This window comes from Myxocyprinus asiaticus, chromosome 42 (assembly GCF_019703515.2).
Source record: "Myxocyprinus asiaticus isolate MX2 ecotype Aquarium Trade chromosome 42, UBuf_Myxa_2, whole genome shotgun sequence".
Taxonomy (NCBI): Eukaryota; Metazoa; Chordata; class Actinopteri; order Cypriniformes; family Catostomidae; genus Myxocyprinus; species Myxocyprinus asiaticus.
Genome location: NC_059385.1, coordinates 13,631,188 through 13,654,140, shown reverse-complemented (window position 1 = coordinate 13,654,140; position 22,953 = coordinate 13,631,188). Strand labels below are relative to the sequence as shown.

Genomic DNA, 22,953 nt, shown 5'->3' with positions numbered 1-22,953 from the left:
CTTTGGTTTTCAAAAAACACAATGGACCAACACCAGCAGATGACATTGCACCCCAAATCGTCACAGACTGTGGAAACTTAACACTGGACTTCAAGCAACTTGGGCTATGAGCTTCTCCACCCTTCCTCCAGACTCTAGGACCTTGGTTTCCAAATGAAATACAAAACTTGCTCTCATCTGAAAAGAGGACTTTGGACCACTGGGCAACAGTCCAGTTCTTCTACTCCTTAGCCCAGGTAAGACGCCTCTGACGTTGTCTGTGGTTCAGGAGTGGCTTAACAAGAGGAATACGACAACTGTAGCCAAATTCCTTGACACGTCTGTGTGTGGTGGCTCTTGATGCCTTGACCCCAGCCTCAGTCCATTCCTTGTGAAGTTCACCCAAATTCTTGAATCGATTTTGCTTGACAATCCTCATAAGGCTGCAGTTCTCTCGGTTGGTTGTGCATGCTTGGATACAGCACTCTGTGAACAGCCAGCTTCTTTGGCAATGAATGTTTGTGGCTTACCCTCCTTGTGAAGGGTGTCAGTGATTGTCTTCTGGACAACTGTCAGATCAGCAGTCTTCCCCATGATTGTGTAGCCTAGTGAACCAAACTGAGAGACCATTTTGAAGGCTCAGGAAACCTTTGCAGGTGTTTTGAGTTGATTAGCTGATTGGCATGTCACCATATTCTAATTTTTTGAGATAGTGAATTAGTGGGTTTTTGTTAAATGTGAGCCAAAATCATCACAATTAAAAGAATCAAAGACTTAAACTACTTCAGTCTGTGTGCATTGAATTTATTTAATACACGAGTTTCACAATTTGAGTTGAATTACTGAAATAAATGAACTTTTCCACGACATTCTAATTTATTGAGATGCACCTGTATGTTCATTTGGACACATTTTAATCCATAACATGCTCTTCTCCAGATTTATTTAAAGATTATTTTTTAAAAAGAAAGAAAAACACTGTGGGTATCCTCTCTGGGTAACTAATGTCACTATTAAAAATGACCCAGAAACAACGTGTTTACATGTTTTTGATTATTTTGATAAAATCCACTTAAAAGTATTCAAACACACGTTACTTCCATAGGCTGTCATTGGAAAGTAGAAAATGCATGTCAGGATTGGTCAGTAGCGCTTCACTAAGCGCAGGGCTTAGTGGGGCTTAGTGAAGGGTCAATTGGAACATACAGTTTAGTTTGAAATGAAATTAACCCTCACCTTCACATTGTAACAAAATCGCATTGCATAAATAAAGAAGAACAAGAGACGAGAGAGTTAAAAACAAGTACCAAATAACCAAATTCTCCAATAGGGTCTTGCTGCAGACATTAGAAATGCACTCTTAGACATGCACTCTCAGCCTCACGCATGCGCACTGCAGACATGCACACAGAGGCTCACGCATGTGCTCTTTGCTGTGACGTCACATGCACTCGCGATGTCGAAACCGGAAATGCACTCGCCGGTGACAGCAAAAAGACTGCAAAAAGAAGAGTTTCCTATGAGCGTTGCCTTAAAATTGAGCTGTAAATGACATATAGTTTTATGAGTGGGATTGAAACACCCCATTTTCATAAGATCGGTGGATTTTATATAAATCATAGTTCACAGTCATTATGTTCACCTCTGCTCTAATAAAATCTGATTATCCTGCAGCTGCTGTTGGCACTTAAGACATCACACAGACCCTGAAGTTGAAAATTGTTGATTTTAAAGGTGCAGTATGTAAGATTCAGAAACCCTTGTTATTAATGACACCTGTGGCCATTAACTGCATGAACTGCAACCAGCTACCTGTTGCTCGTGCTCGCACACACACTCCATAGGGACACGAGCGAGCGAGCATCAGCCAAAACAATGACGTAACATACAAAGAGACTGAACATGATTCACTGGCATCATGCTGACAGATGAGGTAGCATAATTAAAATTACACAGTTATGATTGTTTTACTACAAACTTTGAGACTAAACTAAAACTACTTATCAGCTAACATAGCATACTGATACACACATACAGCTACATACTACCGAACTATACCAGACAGTTTACTGTTGCACAGCAATGTTATGTTGCACTGTTGTATGTTTTGTATGTCATATGTTGTACTATGATCAAGAAACCAGCGTATTTGCTTAAATTTATCCTGTAAACCTGACTTTTAGTATAAAGAGAAGATCGTTCAAGTTATTTGAAAGTTACCAAGCAAGGTAGCTTGCAATTCGTTAGCATTAGCAGGCAAGATCAAGTTAGCTAAAATTATCCAGATCAATCCTTATGGCACTATATTTCACATGCTTTGCAGTTTTGTAAGCTTACCTGTCCAATAAGAAGAACGCCAATTCAGGGTCGGTTTTGATCCCCAAAACCGAAGGAATGTCCCTCCAGGAATCAAATGCCCTGCCGATGTTCACTCTAGTTTTCGCTCGACCACGATCACGTTCCCACTTAGCCAGACAGGATTCAGTAGATAAATGTGTTTTTTTTTTTTATTTGTTTTTTTTGGCTTACTCAGAGTTTGTGTAGGAGTTGGTGTTGTGCTGGGAGCTGGACGTTTGCTGGATTCCATCACTAAGATAACGTTACCTAGTGTTGCAGTTTGTTGTCACTGTTGAATAGCGGAAAAGAAGCTATTACTGTCTGAAGCAAGGCTCTCGGGAGCGCGCATAAACGTCACATCCGTTGGATTTTCCCAGCAAAACCGACCTGCTCCCTTCGCATGAAAATCAGCCTACAGGCTTTAATAGGCAACCTAGGAAGTCCAGGAAGGGCTCATTTTTTAAGTTGTGTTACAAGCCGAATATTACATAAAAATTGTTACATACTGCACCTTTAACTACAGTACAACTGCGATGACTAATATAAGGGCAGATTGAAGATCTGACGGGATGCGGCGTGTAATGTCTCTTTGTGAAAAATGTGCGAAATAAAATCATGCAATACTGACGAAATACATGCATAATTCATGTCTGCTGCAATTTAAAATGAACTTTTTCTTGTATAATTTCACATTCCATATTCCTCAGGCTTTAGAAAATTTGGTTTATGAGTACAATGATGTGTATTTAACTTGTTTCACGTCAGACAAATGATTATATAACTAATTAAATTTAAACTTAAAAAGCACCTGTGTATATTTCTGCACTGTAGACCATAAGTATCACTTTAAAATAACTTTTTGTTAAATCATGTATTGCTTAATAGACCATTAAAACATTGAATTGTGTGAAAGAAGAGCCCGGAAGTGCGGCTACTGCTGAAATACCAGTAATTTTAAAGAGACCAGAAATAATTTAACAAAAGACAGTTGATTGTTATGACTTTATTAAATAATAATAATAAAGTAATAAATAATACAATATGAAAGAAACATGACACTTATGTACATCAATGAAACAGTTTGGGCTATTTACAGTTGCTATTTTTGAACAATATATAATACATATATGATAAATGATCACAAAATGGAACAAAATATATATATATGATTGATACACAGTTTGAACTATTATTACAATTACTTTGTGATTCAGTGTTATAATTTAAAAAAATAATTGCCTGCTATGTACCTGGGCTTTGTACCCCTGTTCGACAGTAGATCATTAGATTCATTTTATCTACAACATGCTCAAGAATTGTATGCATGTCCAGCATAAATGTAAACACAAAGACGAATGACTCTACAGCATCATGTCTGTCCTCTGAGAATTCTGCACTGAGGAACCTGTCCAGGGCCTCAGCAACTTCTTCATCTTCATCTGAACCAATAAGGTCCTTACAGTGCTCCACACACCACTGACTGGCAGTCTTCAGGTCCATCATGACACGCACCTAAGAATTAACACAATACAAATCATGATAAATAAAAATAATGTAAATACAAATTTAAACACAAATGTTAGTATCACATATGCTAAAAAGCAGAACAACAAATCAACTATTACTTTGGCCTGATGTAATACTTTGGATTACTTTCAACTTTCACTCAAATTATTAAACTGATAATGTAATTTGTAATGGAAATATTTGTATTGTAAGAGACAATAAAAGCATTTTCACTTATGGACCCCATTGAATATTTGCTAGAAAATAAACATTAAAAAAAAAAAAAAAAAAAAAGGAGGAAATTAAATGAATGCATACTGCTAATGAGTACACACATACACTCTGAGTAAAAAAATAAATTAATTAATTAATAAATAAAAGAAGTACTTTTTAAGATACAAGGGCAATTACTGGGGTGGTACCCACAAGGGGACCTGTTTTTGTACCACTAGTTAAAATGTATAACTCATTTTGGTACCCTAATTGTACCCTAATGGCTATTGTTTACCATTTAAATGCACATTTACTGTTAATGTTTTATTCCTTTTGGAACAAAAATGTACTTGCTGAGTACCTTTATGTTTCCTTAAGGTTTGAACCTTTAAAGGTACAGTTTAGTACCTTTTTGTCTGAGAGTACTTCAAAAATGCCATGGAATCGATTGACAAAGAAATTGCCCATTTTTTCTCTTTTTTAAATTGAAGTGGCCAGAATGTCGTTCCCGGACCATTCCAACCCAATTCAGCACCTGCTCATAAATGTATAAACACATTACACTGGGATAAGATTAAGTATTTTAACATGGAGAAAAAAAAAAAAAGCTTTAATGCCAAAACTGACATTTTTGGAAAGTTTAGTTTTAAGCTTTAAAAAAGTATTTCATATGAATTTATATGTATTGTTCCTAACCCCCCTGATTACAATACAGTGTTCTGGTGGGACTTGGTCTGCTAGGGTCCTTGGTCTCTCCCTCGCTTTATCTTCCTGTATATATCTGACACCAGCACTCTTATCAGCCTCATTCTCTGTTGCTGTGAACCACTCTTCTCTCACGCACCCTGATTTGTGTTGGTGTGTTCAAGTACCGGCCACCATTAATTTCCTTGAGCGCACCTGGAGACTCAAGCCTCGGCTACATCAGTACACACCTCACAGCTCTGTTAACAGGAGGAAAATGTATGCCTGCGACAAAATATTTTCCAGTGCTTTTAACAGCGATCCAGCTATTTTACCGCTTTTACCAACTAGTCATTGGTAGATTAAATATAGCATATGAGTCTTCCCTGCGGTTCAGCTGATTGCTAGGGAAGGCTGGTGCATTTGTAAAATATAACTCAGTTTGATTGCAGTTTAAAGTGGCAAGTCACTGACAGAGAGAGAGATAGAGAGCTAACAGGTCCCTTTGAGACAGATCATTTGTGTGAAGTACAAGATAGTGTTTCAGCACCATGGAGAGTTCTGTGTGCGTATGCATGTTAGCGTCTTAAAGTGGCTTCCCAGTGCTTCCTTTCAAACCTGATAGGGCACAATAACACACTGCAATTAACACCCCAAATTACCCACCACAGGCATAAGACCAAGGGAGAGAGGCAGTTGGAAGGAACAGAGAGGGGAAACTGACTGAGTGGTGGCAAAGAGGTTGCATTTCAAGCAGAATCCATTACACAATAAGGCCTCAGGAGAAACTGATTTGCTATTAGAGGGTGAATGCATATGGCATGGAGTGGGAGCTTTCCAGGAAGGGACAGATTGCTGAGGTCTCTTCCTGTGCTTCTTTTAAAAAGACCTTGATTGAACTGTCATCCGCACAGTTGTGTCTAATTTCATGTTGATATTTCAGCGTGCACAGAAAGTATTCCTTCTATACATCCATTTCAGAGGATCAATGGCAATTTAAGGAGAAGTATCTCGTTTAAAGGTTTTTTAGCTTCACATTTTCCCCCTATTTCCTGTTAACAGTTTGAGAGGGAGGCAGAACTAAAGGAATATTCTGGGTTTAATACAAGTTAAGCTCAATCGACAGCATTTGTGGCATAATGTTGATTACCACAAAAAAAAAAAAAAAAAAAAAAAAATTGACTCGTCCCTCCTTTTCTGTAAAAAAAAAAGCAAAAATCTGGGTTACAGTGAGGCACTTACACTGGAAGTGGATGTGAACAATTTTTTGAGGTTTTAAAGACAAATATGTGATGCTTCTAATTTTATAAAAGCACTTACAGTAATGCTTCTGTTAAAACTCATGTATTATTTGAGCTGTAAAGTTGTTTAAATAGTAACTTTCAAATTAATTTTATGGTCTTTGGGTTTGTTGACATTACATCATCATAACAACGATGTTGTAAAATTGGCTAGAGCTTTTCACAGAAAGGTTAGTAAGTGATTTTAGCACACTAAATTCATGTTAACACATATATTGCTTGTCTTTTGGCTATATTTCTGAAAAGGTAAATATTTTAATGTTTAAAAATTGGCCCCCATTCACTTCCATTGTACTGTAAGTGCCTGTCACCTAGATACTTTTTTTTTTTTTTTTAAGAAAAGGAGGGGCAAGTCAAAATGAATTTGTGATAATCAATATTATGCCACAAATGCTGTCAATTGAGCTTAACTTGTATTGAATCCAGAATATTCCTTTTTAAGGACTTTTACATGGTTTGTGTCCACATCCCCCAATGCACTGAACTCCGTAGAGTTCAGCTTTACACCTGTAACTTGATGCAGTGTTGCACGAAGGTCAAGTGTTGTAACGCATCGCATTGCTCAAAGTTCAAACAGTTTTAACATTGACCCCAATTGTCAAGGGTTTTTAGAAGCCAGTGAAAACCGAACATTCGCATGACGTATCATTACGTGGGTGGTGCCAGCGTGAAAAGCAAAAACAAAAAGATGGATTGATGGATGGATGGATGAGAGTGATATCTGTTTTATTTTTTACCAAATGTTGTTTTTTTAATAGCAGGAAATAAGGAAATAAAAATGATGTGATGGTTGGGGCAAATGTCAGTTCAAGGAAATTATGATGGTGTTGCAGTACCATGATTTATTTTGTCATGAATGTTTATAGAAAGAAAAAATTAGTTTATCCAATATGAAATTATATCCAATAAGTCATTCAAATTGTATTGTACAAATTGTAGTAGTTGTAGTAGTTGAAGTAAAAAATGTTAGTTTCCGAAACAAATTTTGATGTTGGCTTGATTTTGAAATCACAAACATTCTGTATGTTTTGATAGTTGGAGTTAGAATCATGAACAATAAGTTACAGACTCTCTGCCAACATTATATATATATATATATATATATATATATATATATATATATATATATATATATATATATATATATATATATATATATATATATATTTAATAATAATAATATTATTATTATTATTAATTTAAAAATGAACCTAAAATTATAATATGAATATAAATAATTTTAAAGTTTTGACCATAATCCTCTGTGTGCTAATTCATTAAAATTTCTTTTTTTAGTTCACTAGCACCAACCACCAAGTGCCAACACTTAAAAAAGTAAGCCAGGGCACCTGGGTAGCTCAGCAAGTAAAGACGCTGACTTCCACACCTGGAATCGTAAGTTCAAATCCAGGGCGTGCTGAGTGATTCCAGTCAGGCTTCCTAAGCAACCAATTGGCCCAGTTGCAAGGGTGGGTAGAGTCACGTTGGGCTAACCTCCTCGTGGTCGCTATAATGTGGTTCTCGCTCTCGGTGGGGGGCGTGGTGAGTTGTGCGTGGATGCCGCAGAGAATAGCATGAAGCCTCCACACGCACTAGGTCTCCCCGGTAATGCGCTCAACAAGCCACGTGATAAGATGCATGGATTGACTGTCTCAGAAGCGGAGGCAACTGAGATTCGTCCTCCACCACCCGGATTGAGGCGAGTCACTACACCACCACAAGGACCTAGAGCGCATTGAGGGAGAAAAGGGGAGAAAATCCAAAAAATAAATTAAAAAAATAAGCCTACAAACCTGTTCCATACCCTTTGTCTTTCTTTCTTCTGCGCGGTACAAAAGGAGATGTTCGGCAGAAGGTTAGCCTTAGTCACCAATCACTTACAATGCATCTTTTTTTCCCATACAATGAAAGTGATTGGTGACTGAGGCTAACATTCTGCCTTAACATTACAGGATCAAATTTAGCTCTTTCGACAAGCTCTACAACACTGTCTTTACTGAATCATACTGTTATTTTTCTCTTTGCTGATCATCAATAAGGAAGTTTCAGGCCATGAAGGTCCCATAAAAGCCACAGTGCCCCCCTTTCAAATTAAGTCCTTGTGGTTGCCTTTTCGTGCTGTGTTAAATGCAAATGAAGAGGCTGCTATAGGCAGGACAGTCAGGGGTTAAAGGATTCTGCTGGAGCCCAAGCAACGAATCACTTTGATGTGGACCCCTGTCAGAGCATCTGCCCTTTGCTCGTGCCAGGAGTCTGCCCACCACTACTACAGCGCCTTAACGGTTTTCTGAGCCGTACGTTCCTCATGCATACCAACGCATCCCACCTATGACATGTAGGCCGCTCTGCAGGAGGGATTGGTAGAGCATTCCTTTATTCATTTATGCATTATGCACAGGTGCACTATGGGAAATGTGCTTTCATGGTTTTGAATTTTGACTGATGACACTGAAAGCATCTGCAGTTCATGTATTTTTATTTTTTATTTTTATTTTTTGTTTATTTGTAATGGCAGATAGCGGAATGTCATAATAGTTACTCAGACCATGGATCAAATGTTCATCCTAGTCTTTGTTTGATGGTTTGGTTGGTTTGTTGAGTTTGTGTTTGAAGCTGCTCTCTGACATAACTGAGCATGTGGGTGGCACATGGAGTCAAGGTCATGATGCAAGTTAGTAATTTAACTGGGATCAATGGGATTGTACTGTATGGCTGTGTGTGAGACTGTGCTCCACTGTGATAATACTGATTTGATTGTGTGTGTGAGTTCTGCTAACACAGTTGTGTAATGCACACATTTGATAAGCTGTTTAAATCTCAACATTACAACCTGTTAGAAAAATCTGAAATACGCCTGATCCGTCTGCCAGCAGTAATAAATGTGGGATCTCCTATTGTTATAGCCAAGAAATCTTTCTTTCTTTCTTTCTGTAACATCTGCATATTGCAGCTCCTGGTTTTATCATTGTATCAAAGGCTCTGTCATATAAAGGTGTACAGACACGTTTTCTTCCTCCATCTCCTGATGCTCAGCGGCTATCACCTTCAGATGATATATGATTGATTTTAGTATTTTGCCCATGAGTGGCATATCAGAGCGAGAAATGGTTTTACCCTTTCAGATGAGGAATAACTGTTTTTCTGAATGCATGGCTTGAATCTTAATGTGTGTGTGTACACGTGGATTGTGATCGTGTATGATAAGTGCTTAGAGTGTAAATTCAGGAGGAAGAGCAATTGACGAGCAAGGATTCTGAAATGAGAGGTGTGTTTTATGTATATTTGTGTTAGCGATAGGGCTGTCAGTTATGCACATTAATTTATCGGCTGGTTGTTTACGCTAGAATGTGCATTAGCTGAAACAGCCTGAAAAATGAGCATGAGCATGAAGAAATACTATTTATAATACCAATGTTGTCAGATTTTATTGCTGATGATATTTGAACACAATCTTCACCAATGGTTTTGTAGATTGTCTTTCCCCATTCAAGTAGATAGGAGCTGTTACAATAAGTGACCTGACTTGCCTTGTGTCTGTGAGACTTTGTGTGTGCTCAGCCTGTTTGCCCCTCCTATTCCAGGAGGGGATTTTACTTACTGCATTAAACTCTTCTTTAATGAACAGAGACTAAAGGACTAAATGACCCATCGGTCTGCGGGTTCTGATGGGCTCTCTGTTGGTGATAGAGTGTAGGATGTGCTTACTTGCTTAGAGAGAGTCAACAATGGTGTACTGCTGCTTTCTCAATCACTTGTCCTCTGGGGTAGACCTATTATTTAGAGAGTGCATTGCCCCCCGGCCCATTCATTTCCTAGACACAAGCAGGCAGTGTAAGGAAATTTCCCTGTGTACACAGAGCTCCCCAGCACACAAAAATCAATAGCCGCGCTGTACTGCATGCAGCCTCAAATACGTACCACCGTAGCCTATCTATTACAGATACACTGCAGGATGATCAAAGGCAGACCTGACAATGAAGGAACTTTGCTAATGCAAGCAACTTTTTTTCCCAGATAACAGATCTTAGAAATGAAAACTAATATGCAGCGCCTGCTGAAATGAATATTAAGCTCCTCCATTGAACTGTAATTTGTGTTTTGAATTTGCCATCAGTCCAAAGGTGTGACTTGCCTGAAGCGAGATTTGGATTAGGATAGGTTTTAATTAAACACGTTCCATGTTCCACACATAGAGTTTGATTTATATTCCAAAAAATCTCATAATGCGGTTGGCACAAATTTATTTACTTTCATGTTGTATCAAACCCAAATTACTTTCTTCTGTGGAACACAAAAGAGACGTTTAGCAGCAAGTACACACTGCTGTTTTCCATGCAAAGAAAGTGAATGGTCATAGGATGCTGTCGAGCTCCAAAAAGGACATGTGGGTTAGTAAATGATGACAGACTTTTCATTTTTGGGTGAACTATACATTTAAAGACTCCACCATACATTGTGATTTTTTTCTTGTGACTGTAACAGATGTAGAACAGGTTTCTTCACTTTACTCCTCTCAGTCCTGAAATTATGTAACATTCATAATAACTTTTTGCAGTTAGAATGCAAATTCAGGATGAAGTGCAATTGTTATGTAACAAGCTCAAGGTGTACTCATTTAGCAAAATAGAGAGTTTATTGATTCACCAAAGGAATGATATATTACCTCAAATAAAATGTATTTTATTTTATTTTTCCTAGTTAAACTCCACAGTGTATTCTCTAGCTTGTAAAATCACAGTTTGATTGAATTCAGTATCTGCTTCCCTTTTTTAGTAATATTAAGTATATGGGGTCGAATTGGGCTCAATTTTAGCAAAAAAAAAAAAAAAAAACTTGTTTGATTAATGTCTGTATTTGAGAGGCACATTTTCAAAGATGGCTGTACTTTGTGTAAACATTTAACTGAATTAGAAGTTAATACATGAACCTGGAGCTATACATGTTTCTTTGCTAACGTCTTCATGCATTCATTATCTTGATACAAGAAAATGAAAATGAAAACTGAAAAAAATATATCTTTCCCTTCATGCTCTTGCAACACTGTGTACCATGAGTTATTAACTCAGCCAAGCCTGAAACATTTATTCTTGGCACGAATCAAATACCTGCTCTATTGCGCACCTTATTATAGTTCATTAGAGTTTTCTACAATATGTTTAATATGCCTGCTGTTTTTTTGTTTTGTTTGTTTTTACATACAGCTACTCGTGTTGGCCATTTGCTCTATGTTTTCGAGTCTGTCTGTCTCACCTCTCTCTATAAAGCTTTTACTCCAGTATTTTGTACAGTGCAATGTGGTTGGAGAACATTAGTGAGTAATGTTATAAGTCAAGTCTTCCGTAACTCCAATACACCTCCACTCTCCCCCACTGGAGCGAGTCATATCCCTGCCTTATTGTTGATCCCATACTACACTTGTAAATTCACTAAATGGTTGGGCCACTTTTTGTGCAGTATTTCTGCACAAAAACATGCATCTTTGGGGCTTTTCAAACCTGGCTCATTTGGAGCATTTGTTTCGGAACCTGGTGTGTTTCCTCCCTTAGTTCGGTTCATTTAGGCCTACATGAACACAGCAATCACACTCGGATCTGTACCAAAACAATCGGTCCCATACCACTTCAACAAGGTAACATTTTGGATTGAATTCATTAAAGGAAAATATCAAGTTCAATACAATTTAAGCTCAAATGACAGCATTTATAGCATAATATTGATTACCACAAAAATTTATTTCGACTTGTTTTTCTCATTTTCTTTAAAAGAAGCAAAAATCTGGGTTCCAATGAGGCACTTACAATGGAAGTGAATGTGGCCAATTTGTAAATGTTAAATTGCTCACTGTTTCAAAAGAAAAAATATGGGTGCTAACATGATTTTTAGGTGAACTATTGGATTTGACACGCAGGCTCTGTAAAGCTCTTTTCAGTATGGCCAGGATAAGTAGTGTGAGCTGTTCTGAGCACAGTTTAAAGAGGCTAGAGGATGGCAGTGTATAGGCAATGTTCTTTCACATTGCTGATGAGTGCGTTTCTTTGTGTGATGTGTTGGCAAAAGCGTTCGGTGAGGATCAAATTAAACTCATTTGTGGTGTGTGAAAACGCATGCTGGGGTGTGATGGTGAGCGGAAGGAGGAATAATGAAATCTCTCCTCCCACTGTACACACACACACACACCCACTTAGCAGATCAGTGTGAAAAATTAGTGTGTGAGAAGTACTCAGAAGTTTGAGGGCTGACCATTGATCCAGGTGTCAAATGACTGTTAAAAATGATGGCTCTTGAAAATGCAGAGCATTCTTATTATAGCTAGGCAGTGTAAAAGTGATACCAAATGACTATTAGTCACTGTAGGTGTGTACAAATGTTGATTGCGTCAGGAACCATGGCTTCTTTTAAAGGAATAGTTCTCCCTCATTTAAAAGTATATGCAAAAGTATAGCCACAAGATGTAAACATTGCATGTGTTAACATGATTTAGTGTGATACAATCGTTTACTTAACTTATCTGTGTAAAGTCATTTCCAATATTACTAATTTGTTGTCATGACGACATAACACCGGTAAACACTGTAACCTCGTAAATGTCGTAATGGTAGTAAATCCCTGACTTTATGCCACTAAAATCATGTTAACACATATAATGTGTAAATATTTTGTTTATACTTTTGAAAAAGTGAGTATTTTATCATTTATGAACCTCACTGTAACAAAGATTATTTATTTTTTTTTAAGTAAATGAGGCACGATTCATTTTTATATATACACTGGTGGCCAAATGTTTGTTATAATGTACAGATTTTGCTCTTATTGAAAGAAATCTGTACTTTTATTCACTAAAGTGGCATTCAGCTGATCACAATGTATAGTCAGGACATTAATAATGTGAAAAATTACTATAACAATTTGAAAAAACATTTCAGAACTTCTAAAACTACTTCAAAGAGTTCTCATCAAAAAATCCTCCACGTGCAGCAATGACAGCTTTGCAGATCCTTGACATTCTAGCTGTCAGTTTGTCCAGATACTCAGGTGACAATTCACCCCACGCTTCCTGTAGCACTTGCCATAGATGTGGCTGTCTTGTCAGGCACTTCTCACACACCTTACAGTCTAGCTGATCCCACAAAATCTCAATGGGGTTAAGATCCATAACACTCTTTTCCAATTATCTGTTGTCCAATGTCTGTGTTTCTTTGCCCAACTCTAACCTTTTCTTTTTGTTTTTCTGTTTCAAAAGTGGCTTTTTCTTTGCAATTCTTCCCATAAGACCTGCACCTCTGAGTCTTCTCTTTACTGTTGTACATAAAACTGGTGTTGAGCAGGTAGAATTCAATGAAGCTGTCAGCTGAGGACATGTGAGGCATCTATTTCTCAAACTAGAGATTCTGATGTACTTATCCTCTTGTTTATTTGTACATCTGGCCTTCCACATCTCTTTCTGTCCTTGTTAGAGCCAGTTGTCCTTTGTCTTTGAAGACTGTAGTGTACACCTTTGTATGAAATCTTCATTTTTTTTGCAGTTTCAAGCATTGTATAGCCTTGATTGTATTGACTGACGAGTTTCTAGAGAAAGTTGTTTCTTTTTTGCCATTTCTGACCTAATATTGACCTTAAGACATGCCAGTCTATTGCATACTGTGGCAACTCAAAAACAAACACAAATACAATGTTAAGCTTCATTTAACGTACCAAATAGCTTTCAACTGTGTTTGATATAATGGCAAGTGATTTTCTAGTACCAAATTAGCAATTTAGCATGATTACTCAAGGATAAGGTGTTGGAGTGATGGCTGCTGGAAATGGGGCCTGTATAGATTTGATCAAAAATGACTTTTTTCAAATAGTGATGGTGCTGTTTTTTACACCAGTAATATCCTGACTATACTTTGTGATCAGCTGAATGGCACTTTGGTGAATTAAAGTACCAATTTCCTTCCGAAACAGCAAAATCTGTATGTTATTCCAAACTTTTGGCCACCAGTGTATATATTAATCAACATTATGTCACAAAAGCTGTCGATTGAGCTTAACTTGAATTGAACCCAGAACATTCCTTTAAAGAGATATCAGTTATATTTTTATTATATTGTTTTATACATTTACGGCTTATTATGGCTTTAAATAATGCAGTTGTAAGTAGTTTTTAGTATTGTTATGTTGCCAGCAACAGTAGCATTCTCACCCTCATGTGAATTTGACAATGATCCAAAGCGTTTTAGAGGTGTGAGGGATACAGCTCTTGTTTACCCTCACCGATGGTGCAGACAGATCGTGTGTTTGGTCCCAAAGGAACCACAGGAGTGTTAGATGATGTTTCTCTCTAGCCTGGGGATCTGCATCCATCTCTTACACTGGCAGACGAGCCCTCGAAACAGGCGAGATAGACACATGTACTGCCCCTCGGAGCCACCCACATGGGCAGAGAAATGGTCTGTAATGGCCTTGGGTCTCCCACTCTCTTAGCGTAGGAGACAGGAAACTGAATTAAAATACTGCAGACAAACACAAATGATTCTGGCAAGGAAGGAACACATTGCTTAGGCACAGTCCCTTAAAGGGATAGTTCCCTCAAAAGTGAATATTCTATGATAATTTTCTCACCTCATATAGTTCTAAACCTGAACGACTTACTTTATGCAGTAGAACACAAAAGGACATTTTTTGGAGAATGTTCAAGCTGCTCTGTTCCGTACAATTGAAGTGGATGGGGACCAAGGCCTTTCAAGCTCCTGAACGCACCATAAAAGCCTCATAGATGTAGTCCATACAACTCTTGCACTATGTTCTAAGTCTTCTGAAGCCATTTGATAGCTCTGAAAGGCAACAGACTGAAATTTAAGTAGATATTTACTGAAAATCTTGCTTGACATCCATGGTCACCATTCACTTTCATTGTATGCAAAAAAGCAGCTTGGACATTCTGCTCTAAATAACTCCTTTTGTGTTTCATGGAAGAAAGAATGTCAGACAGGATTCTGGTGAGTAAATGATGACAGTTTTCACTTTGGGGTGAAATATTTCTTTAACCTCTTGTCGGGAATATGTAAATATATACCTGGAAATAAGAAAGGACGGATAAATCAGTGAGACGGAGAAAGATAGAAAATGTATGTGAGATTTATGACTTCATTGAGCAGACTGTCTCCTTTCTCATCTGCTCTAGGCTGAATGTGTGTGTAGATTATTACTGAGGAGAGAGGAGTGTGAAGAATATGTCTCTCCCCCCGCTCTCTCTCTCTCTCTCTCTCTCTCTCTCTCTCTCTCTCTCTGACGCTGAGGCTGGTGACTCCACAGTGTTTACTCATAATTCATACGGAGAGATTCCGCTCAGCCACACTATGTTTGCCTCCATTTGGTATGCCAAGAAGCTGGGACGCAGGTTGCTTCAGAATGCAAGGAAAGCAAAAATGCAGAAGGTAGGTGTGGAAAATTGATGTCTGCTCTGCGTAGAGTTCAGTCAAAAGAATATGACCTCATTTGAAGTGTTTTTTAATCCAAATCGATTGGCAAAAGTTGGTTTTGTGGTTGAAATCTCTGTATTTTCAATAGTTTTTTGTTTGTAGTGTGGTTACAGTGTGTCAATCATACAAGAGTATCTGGTTAGGGAAATTGAGCCCTTCTCTTTTTCGAATCTAATCTTCAGTGAGTTATAGTGGGAGTCATTTATCCTGATCTTGGGACCTTTACGAAGCTTTAAAAATGATCTGTAGCATTCTCATTAACTGCAGAAAATCCTCTTAACCTGCTGTCCTCCTGGTATCATCATGTTTGCAATGCTGTACCATCTGTGAAGTTTACCAGTCTGCCTCCCTCTCTTTCTCTCTCTTTCTCACTCTCGCTGAGTCTTGAGATGTTCAGCACTGTATCACATTTGTCCTAACCCAGCTTGAATTTTAACTAGTCCTGCTTCAGTCTAGCTCGGTTTGATTCTTATTTGTCAAACCGGCTATCATGGGTGTCTCATGTTGATGATTACTGTTGTGTACTCTTTAAATATGAAATTGTTTATCCTCTCTTACTATGTGAAGCCTTGAATGTACCTGCATTTGGCAGAGCTGTTCTGCTGAATCACTAGTACAGACACACAACCTCTATAAACGTCATACTTGACAAAAAGAAGCACTGGATTCAGAAGCAACAGGTTTTACATTCATACCAGCGTAATGTACAAATGGGAATTAGGGAGGGATATGTGCTTAATTGTCATGAAAATAATGTTGCAATGACAAAACTTAATGGTCCAAAAATAGGCTTGATTTTCTTTAACCACAATACAATTTCTTTCTTTATTATTATTATTATTATTATTATTATTATTATTTCGATGTGAAATATGACCTGTTGAATATGTGTGTATTCAACACATTTGTGAGATTCTCACTCTTGTGTCTTTATTTTTGTGTGTGTCATGAATAGGGCTATTCGTGGCCCCTCAGCTAGCCCACTATTGCGTAGGAACCACAGGAGTGATACAATCAAATTGAAAAAGACTTCTTTCATTATTTGATCAGTAGAAAATGCCTCCTCAGCCAATTTTGCATATGTGAAGAACCTCAAAGCAAAAGTAATTTATTTAAATGATTTGAAGATGTGCACTTCACTCTTGAACTGTCCTTTGTTGTACCTTTACCTGCTTAACGGCATCTTAAAGGGGAGTTCGCCCAAAAATGGAAATTCTGTCATCATTTACTCACCCTCATGTTGTTCCAAACCTGTATGACTTCCTTTTTTTCTGTGGAACATGGAAATAATATGTTAGGCAGAGTGTTAGGGACTAAGAGCCTTTGTCACCATTCACTTCTGTTGTATGGAAAGATGCAAAGATGCAATGAAAGTGAATGGTGACTGAGGCTAAGATTCTGCCTAACATCTCTTTTTATATTCCAGAGAAAAAGACATTCAGGTTTGAAACAGCATGACATAATGACTTTTTTGAGTGAACTACCCCTTTAACACGATATTGTGGAATTCCATTTCCATTCTAGTGACTGTTGTTTTAAGGAGAATGCTGTTTGTACAGCAGAGAGGGTCTTTGTCCTTGGCTCCATGGTTTCAATTGCCCTTCATATAAAAGATGTGTCTGGGTCAAACATAGACAGCATGCACTCTCAGGTCATGTTGCCTGCTTGAGTTCAGACCCATTAAACTTCAGGAACATGTGAAGGTAGACAGTCTCTCTCTTTTCTTTGACCTGCCCACCCCAGCAGCAGCTCTGCAAATGTTCCTGTAAAGTTATTCTGTGAATTTCTACCTCCCGTTTGTCATGTTTCTGAGCAAATAAGTGAAAATAAATGGCTACAGATCTATTTGAAGTAGCCCAAGGGCAGTTTTTGTGTGAAAAAATGACTCGCTGAATAATGGACAGTCAACACAAAAATATTTGGTACCTCGATTTAGCTAAAAGCTAGTAGACAGAATGTCTAAAAGCCCCTTTATTAAACAGATAGAAATGGTTAGACTTTACAAAAGTATGTAGGAAAATTGTATATTTTAATTTTATTTGAATAATGTATAGGCTGTTGTGAAAGACAGGTGGTTATGTATAGGGTAAACAGTAATTGTAAGGTGTTGTGTGTAAAGGTGGTTGCTCAGGCTCAGAGATTTTTTTTTATTTTTTATACCACACTAATGCAGTGTTACCTTGATTTATAGCACTGAATTTAGCCGTTTGAGTTCAGCATTCTTAAATGTGGTTTGTCTGTTCCAAAATATAGTTTCCTTTGCATTTGTCAAAACAAATGTAGAGACTGAGGCAATACATAGTGTAACTGGCTTGTGCTATTGTTAGACTTTGACTCCCTCTCTCTACCTGTCCTTGTCTCCAACAAATTGAGGTGTCTCTCTGCCTCACTCTTGGAACTGCAAACCCAAGAATCATTTCAAGTGTTGCTGATTCAGACACAAGCCTCTACATTATTGATCAGCCTGCCAGAATCGAGCCAAAAGACGTTTGCTCTCCAGCTAGTTTGAACTTTTCTGTGTTTTTCCTCACCTGTTTTTTTTTTTTTTTTTTTTTGGAATGATGTAGCTGGTTTCTATTTGGTCCAAGCTAGTTAATTGCTGGTTCAAGCTAGTAGACCATCAATGACTAGCAGCAAACCAGCTACCAGCTGGTCATACCTGCTTAAGGTACCATCGAATGATCAGCTTGGACAAGCTAATGACCAGCTAATGACCAATTTGGACCAGCTAATAGCCAGATTGGACCAGCTAATGATCAGCTTGGACAAGCTAATGACCAGCTTGTAGCAGCTAAAACCTGCTTGGGCCAGCTATTAACCAGTTTGGAGCAGCTAATAACCAGAATGGACCAACTAATAATCACCTTGGATCAGAGAATGACCAGCTTGGAACAGCTAATGATCAGCTTGGACAAGCTAATGGCCAGCTTGGACCAGCTAATAACCAGTTTGTAACAGCTTATGACCAGCTAAGACCAACTAATGACCAGCTTGGACCAGCTAATAACAAGATTGGACCACCTAATAACCAGCTTGGACCAGCTAATAACAAGATTGGACCAGCTAATGATCAGCTTGGACCAGCTAATAACCTGCTTGGAACAGCTAATGACCAGCTAAGACCAGCTAATGAAAAGCTTGGAACAGCTAATGACCAGCTAAGACCAGCTAATGACCAATTTGGACCAGCTAATTGCCAGATTGGACCAGCTAATGATCAGCTTGGTCCAGCTAATGACAAGCTTGGACATGCTAATGACCAAATTGGACTGGATAATGACCAGATTGAATCAGCTAATGATTAGCTTGGACCAGCTAATAACCAGCTTGGGGCAGCTAAAACCAGCTTGGACCAGCTAATGACCAGCTCAGACCAGCTAATAACCCATTTGGAGCAGCTAATAACCAGAATGGACCAACTAGTAATCAACCTGGACCAGATAATGACCAGCTTGGACCATCTAATGACTAACTTGGACAAGCTAATGATCAGTTTGGACCATCTATTAACCAACTCGAACCAGCTAATGACCAGCTTGGACCAACTTGAAACCAGCGTGGAGCAGCTAATAACTGGATTGGACCAACTAATAATCAGCTTGGACCAGAAAATGACCAGCTTGGACCAGCTAATGATCAGCTTGGACAACTGACTAGTCTAAGTGTAGACTACATTTGATGTCCAGCATTTGAGTGCAAGCTTAAAGCAATCCTGGAGCTGGACTGCATCCCAAATAGGGGATATTTGCAGTTCCACTGAGATTGGTGTTTTCCGAGCCAGTCCTGTAGGGATGTATGATAGATGTGGCTTAATGCCATCACAGGATCTGCTGTAAGCAGTGATAGGTTTAATCACAGGAAGTTAGAGATGTCACTTGGTTAATTAGAAGCATAATTTTGCTACCTATCTTTTGAAACAACTTTTGTGCCTGTGATGCTCCAAAAGGATGTTTTTGGGTCATTTTTTTTTGGTGGTCTATTTCCTTTTCGTACAACTAGTCACTCTCTCTATCCCGCTCTCCAACTGTTTTTAAATGAATGTGCCTTGTTTAAGAGGAGTGTGTTCTCCAGAGCTTTAGAGTTATAAGATCTTAATTAGCACTGCCTTAATGAACATCACGAGAACCGCACAATGGCATTTACCAGAAAGAATGGCCAAATCACAAATAACAACCCCTCCTTCTCTCACAAAGCTGATAAGATTCTATACATATTCAGAATTTCTGAATGTGGGATTATTATGGGATGGATCTTAGCTTTGCTAGTCTGCCATGCTTAAGCTGTTGTTTTACCATCAGCAGCCTGAAAATTCAGGCAAATAGTGTTCTTTATCATAAAGACAGCATAAAAAAGACATTTGCAACACATTTAAATGAATATTCCGTGTTCAATACAAGTTAAGCTCAATCGACTGCATTTGTGGCATAATATTAATAATTACCACAATAATTTAAATAGACTTGCTCCTCTTTTTCTTAAAAAAAAAGCGAAAATCTGTGGCTTTTTTGAACATTAAAATGCTCACTGTTTCAAAAGTATAACCACAAGACATGAACAATATGCATGCAAACATGATTTTAGTGTGGAAAAATCACTTACTAACCTTTTCTCTGTAAAGTTATAGCCAATTTTAGAACTTGTCAACAAACCCTAAAACCCTAAAATGAATATAAAAATTACAATTTAAACAATGTTACAGATCAAATATTATATTAGTTTTAACAGAAGAATTAATGTAAGTGCTTTTTTAAAATTATAAGCTTAACATTTCTGCCTTTAAACCCAATGGACATTCACGTCCATTGAAAGTGCCTCACTGTTGTCAGGAGCGCGCCAGGCTCTCCCTCACCATCAGTCACTCGCTCTCACGCACCCGAGTTTTAATCACCCACACCTGCAGCTTATCATCACCTCATTAAGACTTGCACTTAAGTCTCACTCTCAGACTCAATCAGTGCCTGGCCTTGTTTTAGGTACCTTGGACTTTCACTCTGCCGCAGTGGAATATTGCTTTTCTGTTTATACTTACCTGATTGTCAATGCTCTGTTCTGGATATACAGGTGCTGGTCATATAATTAGAATATCATCAAAAAGTTGATTTATTTCACTAATTCCATTCAAAAAGTGAAACTTGTATATTATATTCATTCAGTACACACAGACTGATATATTTCAAATGTTTCTTTCTTTTAATTTTGATGATTATAACTGACAACTAAGGAAAATCCCAAATTCAGTATCTCAGAAAATTAGAATATTACTTAAGACCAATACAAAGAAAGGATTTTTAGAAATCTTGGCCAACTGAAAAGTATGAACATGAGAAGTATGAGCATGTACAGCACTCAATACTTAGTTGGGGCTCCTTTTGCCCGAATTACTGCAGCAATGCGGTGTGGCATGGAGTCGATCAGTCTGTAGCACTGCTCAGGTGTTATGAGAGCCCAGGTTGCTCTGATAGTGGCCTTCAGCTCTTCTGCATTGTTGGGTCTGGCATATCGCATCTTCCTCTTCACAATACCCCATAGATTTTCTATGGGGTTAAGGTCAGGCGAGTTTGCTGGCCAATTAAGAACAGGGATACCATGGTCCTTAAACCAGATACTGGTTGCTTTGGCACTGTGTGCAGGTGCCAAGTCCTGTTGGAAAATGAAATCTGCATCTCCATAAAGTTGGTCAGCAGCAGGAAGCATGAAGTGCTCTAAAACTTCCTGGTATACGGCTGCGTTGACCTTGGACCTCAGAAAACACAGTGGACCAACACCAGCAGATGACATGGCACCCCAAACCATCACTGACTGTGGAAACTTTACACTGGACCTCAAGCAACGTGGATTGTGTGCCTCTCCTCTCTTCCTCCAGACTCTGGGACCCTGATTTCCAAAGGAAATGCAAAATTACTTTCATCAGAGAACATAACTTTGGACCACTCAGCAGCAGTCCAGTCCTCTTTGTCTTTAGCCCAGGCGAGACGCTTCAGACGCTGTCTGTTGTTCAAGAGTGGCTTGACACAAGGAATGCGACAGCTGAAACCCATGTCTTGCATACGTCTGTGCGTAGTGGTTCTCCCCCACATTTTTGAATGGGTTTTGTTTCACAATCCTCTCCAGGGTGCAGTTATCCCTATTGCTTGTACACTTTTTCCTACCACATCTTTTCCTTCCCTTCGCCTCTCTATTAATGTGCTTGGACACAGAGCTCTGTGAACAGCCAGCCTCTTTTGCAATGACCTTTTGTGTCTTGCCCTCCTTGTGCAATGTGTCAATGGTCGTCTTTTGGACAACTGTCAAGTCAGCAGTCTTCCCCATGATTGTGTAGCGTACAGAACTAGACTGAGAGACCATTTAAAGGCCTTTGCAGGTGTTTTGAGTTAACTAGCTGATTAGAGTGTGGCACCAGGTGTCTTCAATATTGAACCTTTTCACAATATTCTAATTTTCTGAGATACTGAATTTGGGATTTTCCTTAGTTGTCAGTTATAATCATCAAAATTAAAAGAAATAAACATTTGAAATATATCAGTCTGTGTGTAATGAATGAATATAATATACAAGTTTCACTTTTTGAATGGAATTAGTGAAATAAATCAACTTTTTGATGATATTCTAATTATATAACCAGCACCTGTACTAGATAAGTGATTCTGAGAATATGGCATACCTACTCACCTGTGTTAACCTCACCTGTTTGTCAGCTATCTGCTCCTGACATGCAAGATAAGTGACTTTGTGAAACCTGAGATTACTGCATATATACCCATCTGTTTGAAACTTGCCTGTTAGACAACGAACCTCTTTGAATGTACTGGAAACATGAATTTGAGAACTCCTGAAAATACTTTTGTCTTGATATACAAACCTGCTCCTCTATTTATGAAAGTGACTCACCGGTGACCCTGTCTGAAGTTTAAGTTACCTGTTTGGGCACATGTTGATTTGGAATTAACCACTTATGGAAATATGCCTTTTGCCTTTGGTTCACTGTATGATCAAAGACTCGGTATCTTACCAGAATACTTGCCTCACTTTGCTTACCTGCTTTTCCTTTTGTCCAGTGTGTGGTTAAAAAAAAAAAGTCTAAATGTTGGTCATCAACATAATGCCACAAATGCTGTCGATTGAGCTTAAATTGTATTAAACCTGGAATATTCCTTTTTAAGTTCTTTTTAGAGTGAAACAGAATAGTCAGCGGGAACTAAGGTAGGTTGGACTTGATTTTGTCAATGGGGATTTGATTGGATTGTGTAAAGCAGGCTATGGTATTATTGGTTGATTATTATTTTTCCCCCCACCTCTCAGCCTTGGTTACAGTACATCAGCAGAAAAGAAAAGTTGTTTCAGAGGTGGAGAAAGTTATTTCATTTTGTGCCAGAGATTATGAAAAACTTGTTTCTTTAACATACACTTATGAATTGTACACAACACCAACGACATTTGTTCTGAAATTACATAGGGTCAATTTCGATTTC

General features: G+C 38.2%; 1 protein-coding gene across 11 annotated transcripts in view; it reads left to right on the top strand.

Moving 5' to 3' along the window:
• The window catches only part of dlg2 (discs, large homolog 2 (Drosophila)), a 314,419-nt gene that overhangs the window by 151,738 nt on the left and 139,728 nt on the right, over positions 1-22,953 (top strand). For 2 of the 11 annotated variants that reach the window (XM_051683684.1, XM_051683680.1), the window contains exon 1: positions 15,356-15,439. The exons of the other annotated variants lie outside the window; for them this stretch is intronic. In XM_051683684.1, coding sequence (XP_051539644.1) covers positions 15,362-15,439 — 78 coding nt within the window. In that variant the 5' untranslated portion in view covers positions 15,356-15,361. Of the gene's footprint in view, positions 1-15,355; positions 15,440-22,953 lie in introns of those variants that run through there. 11 annotated transcript variants of the gene reach the window in all.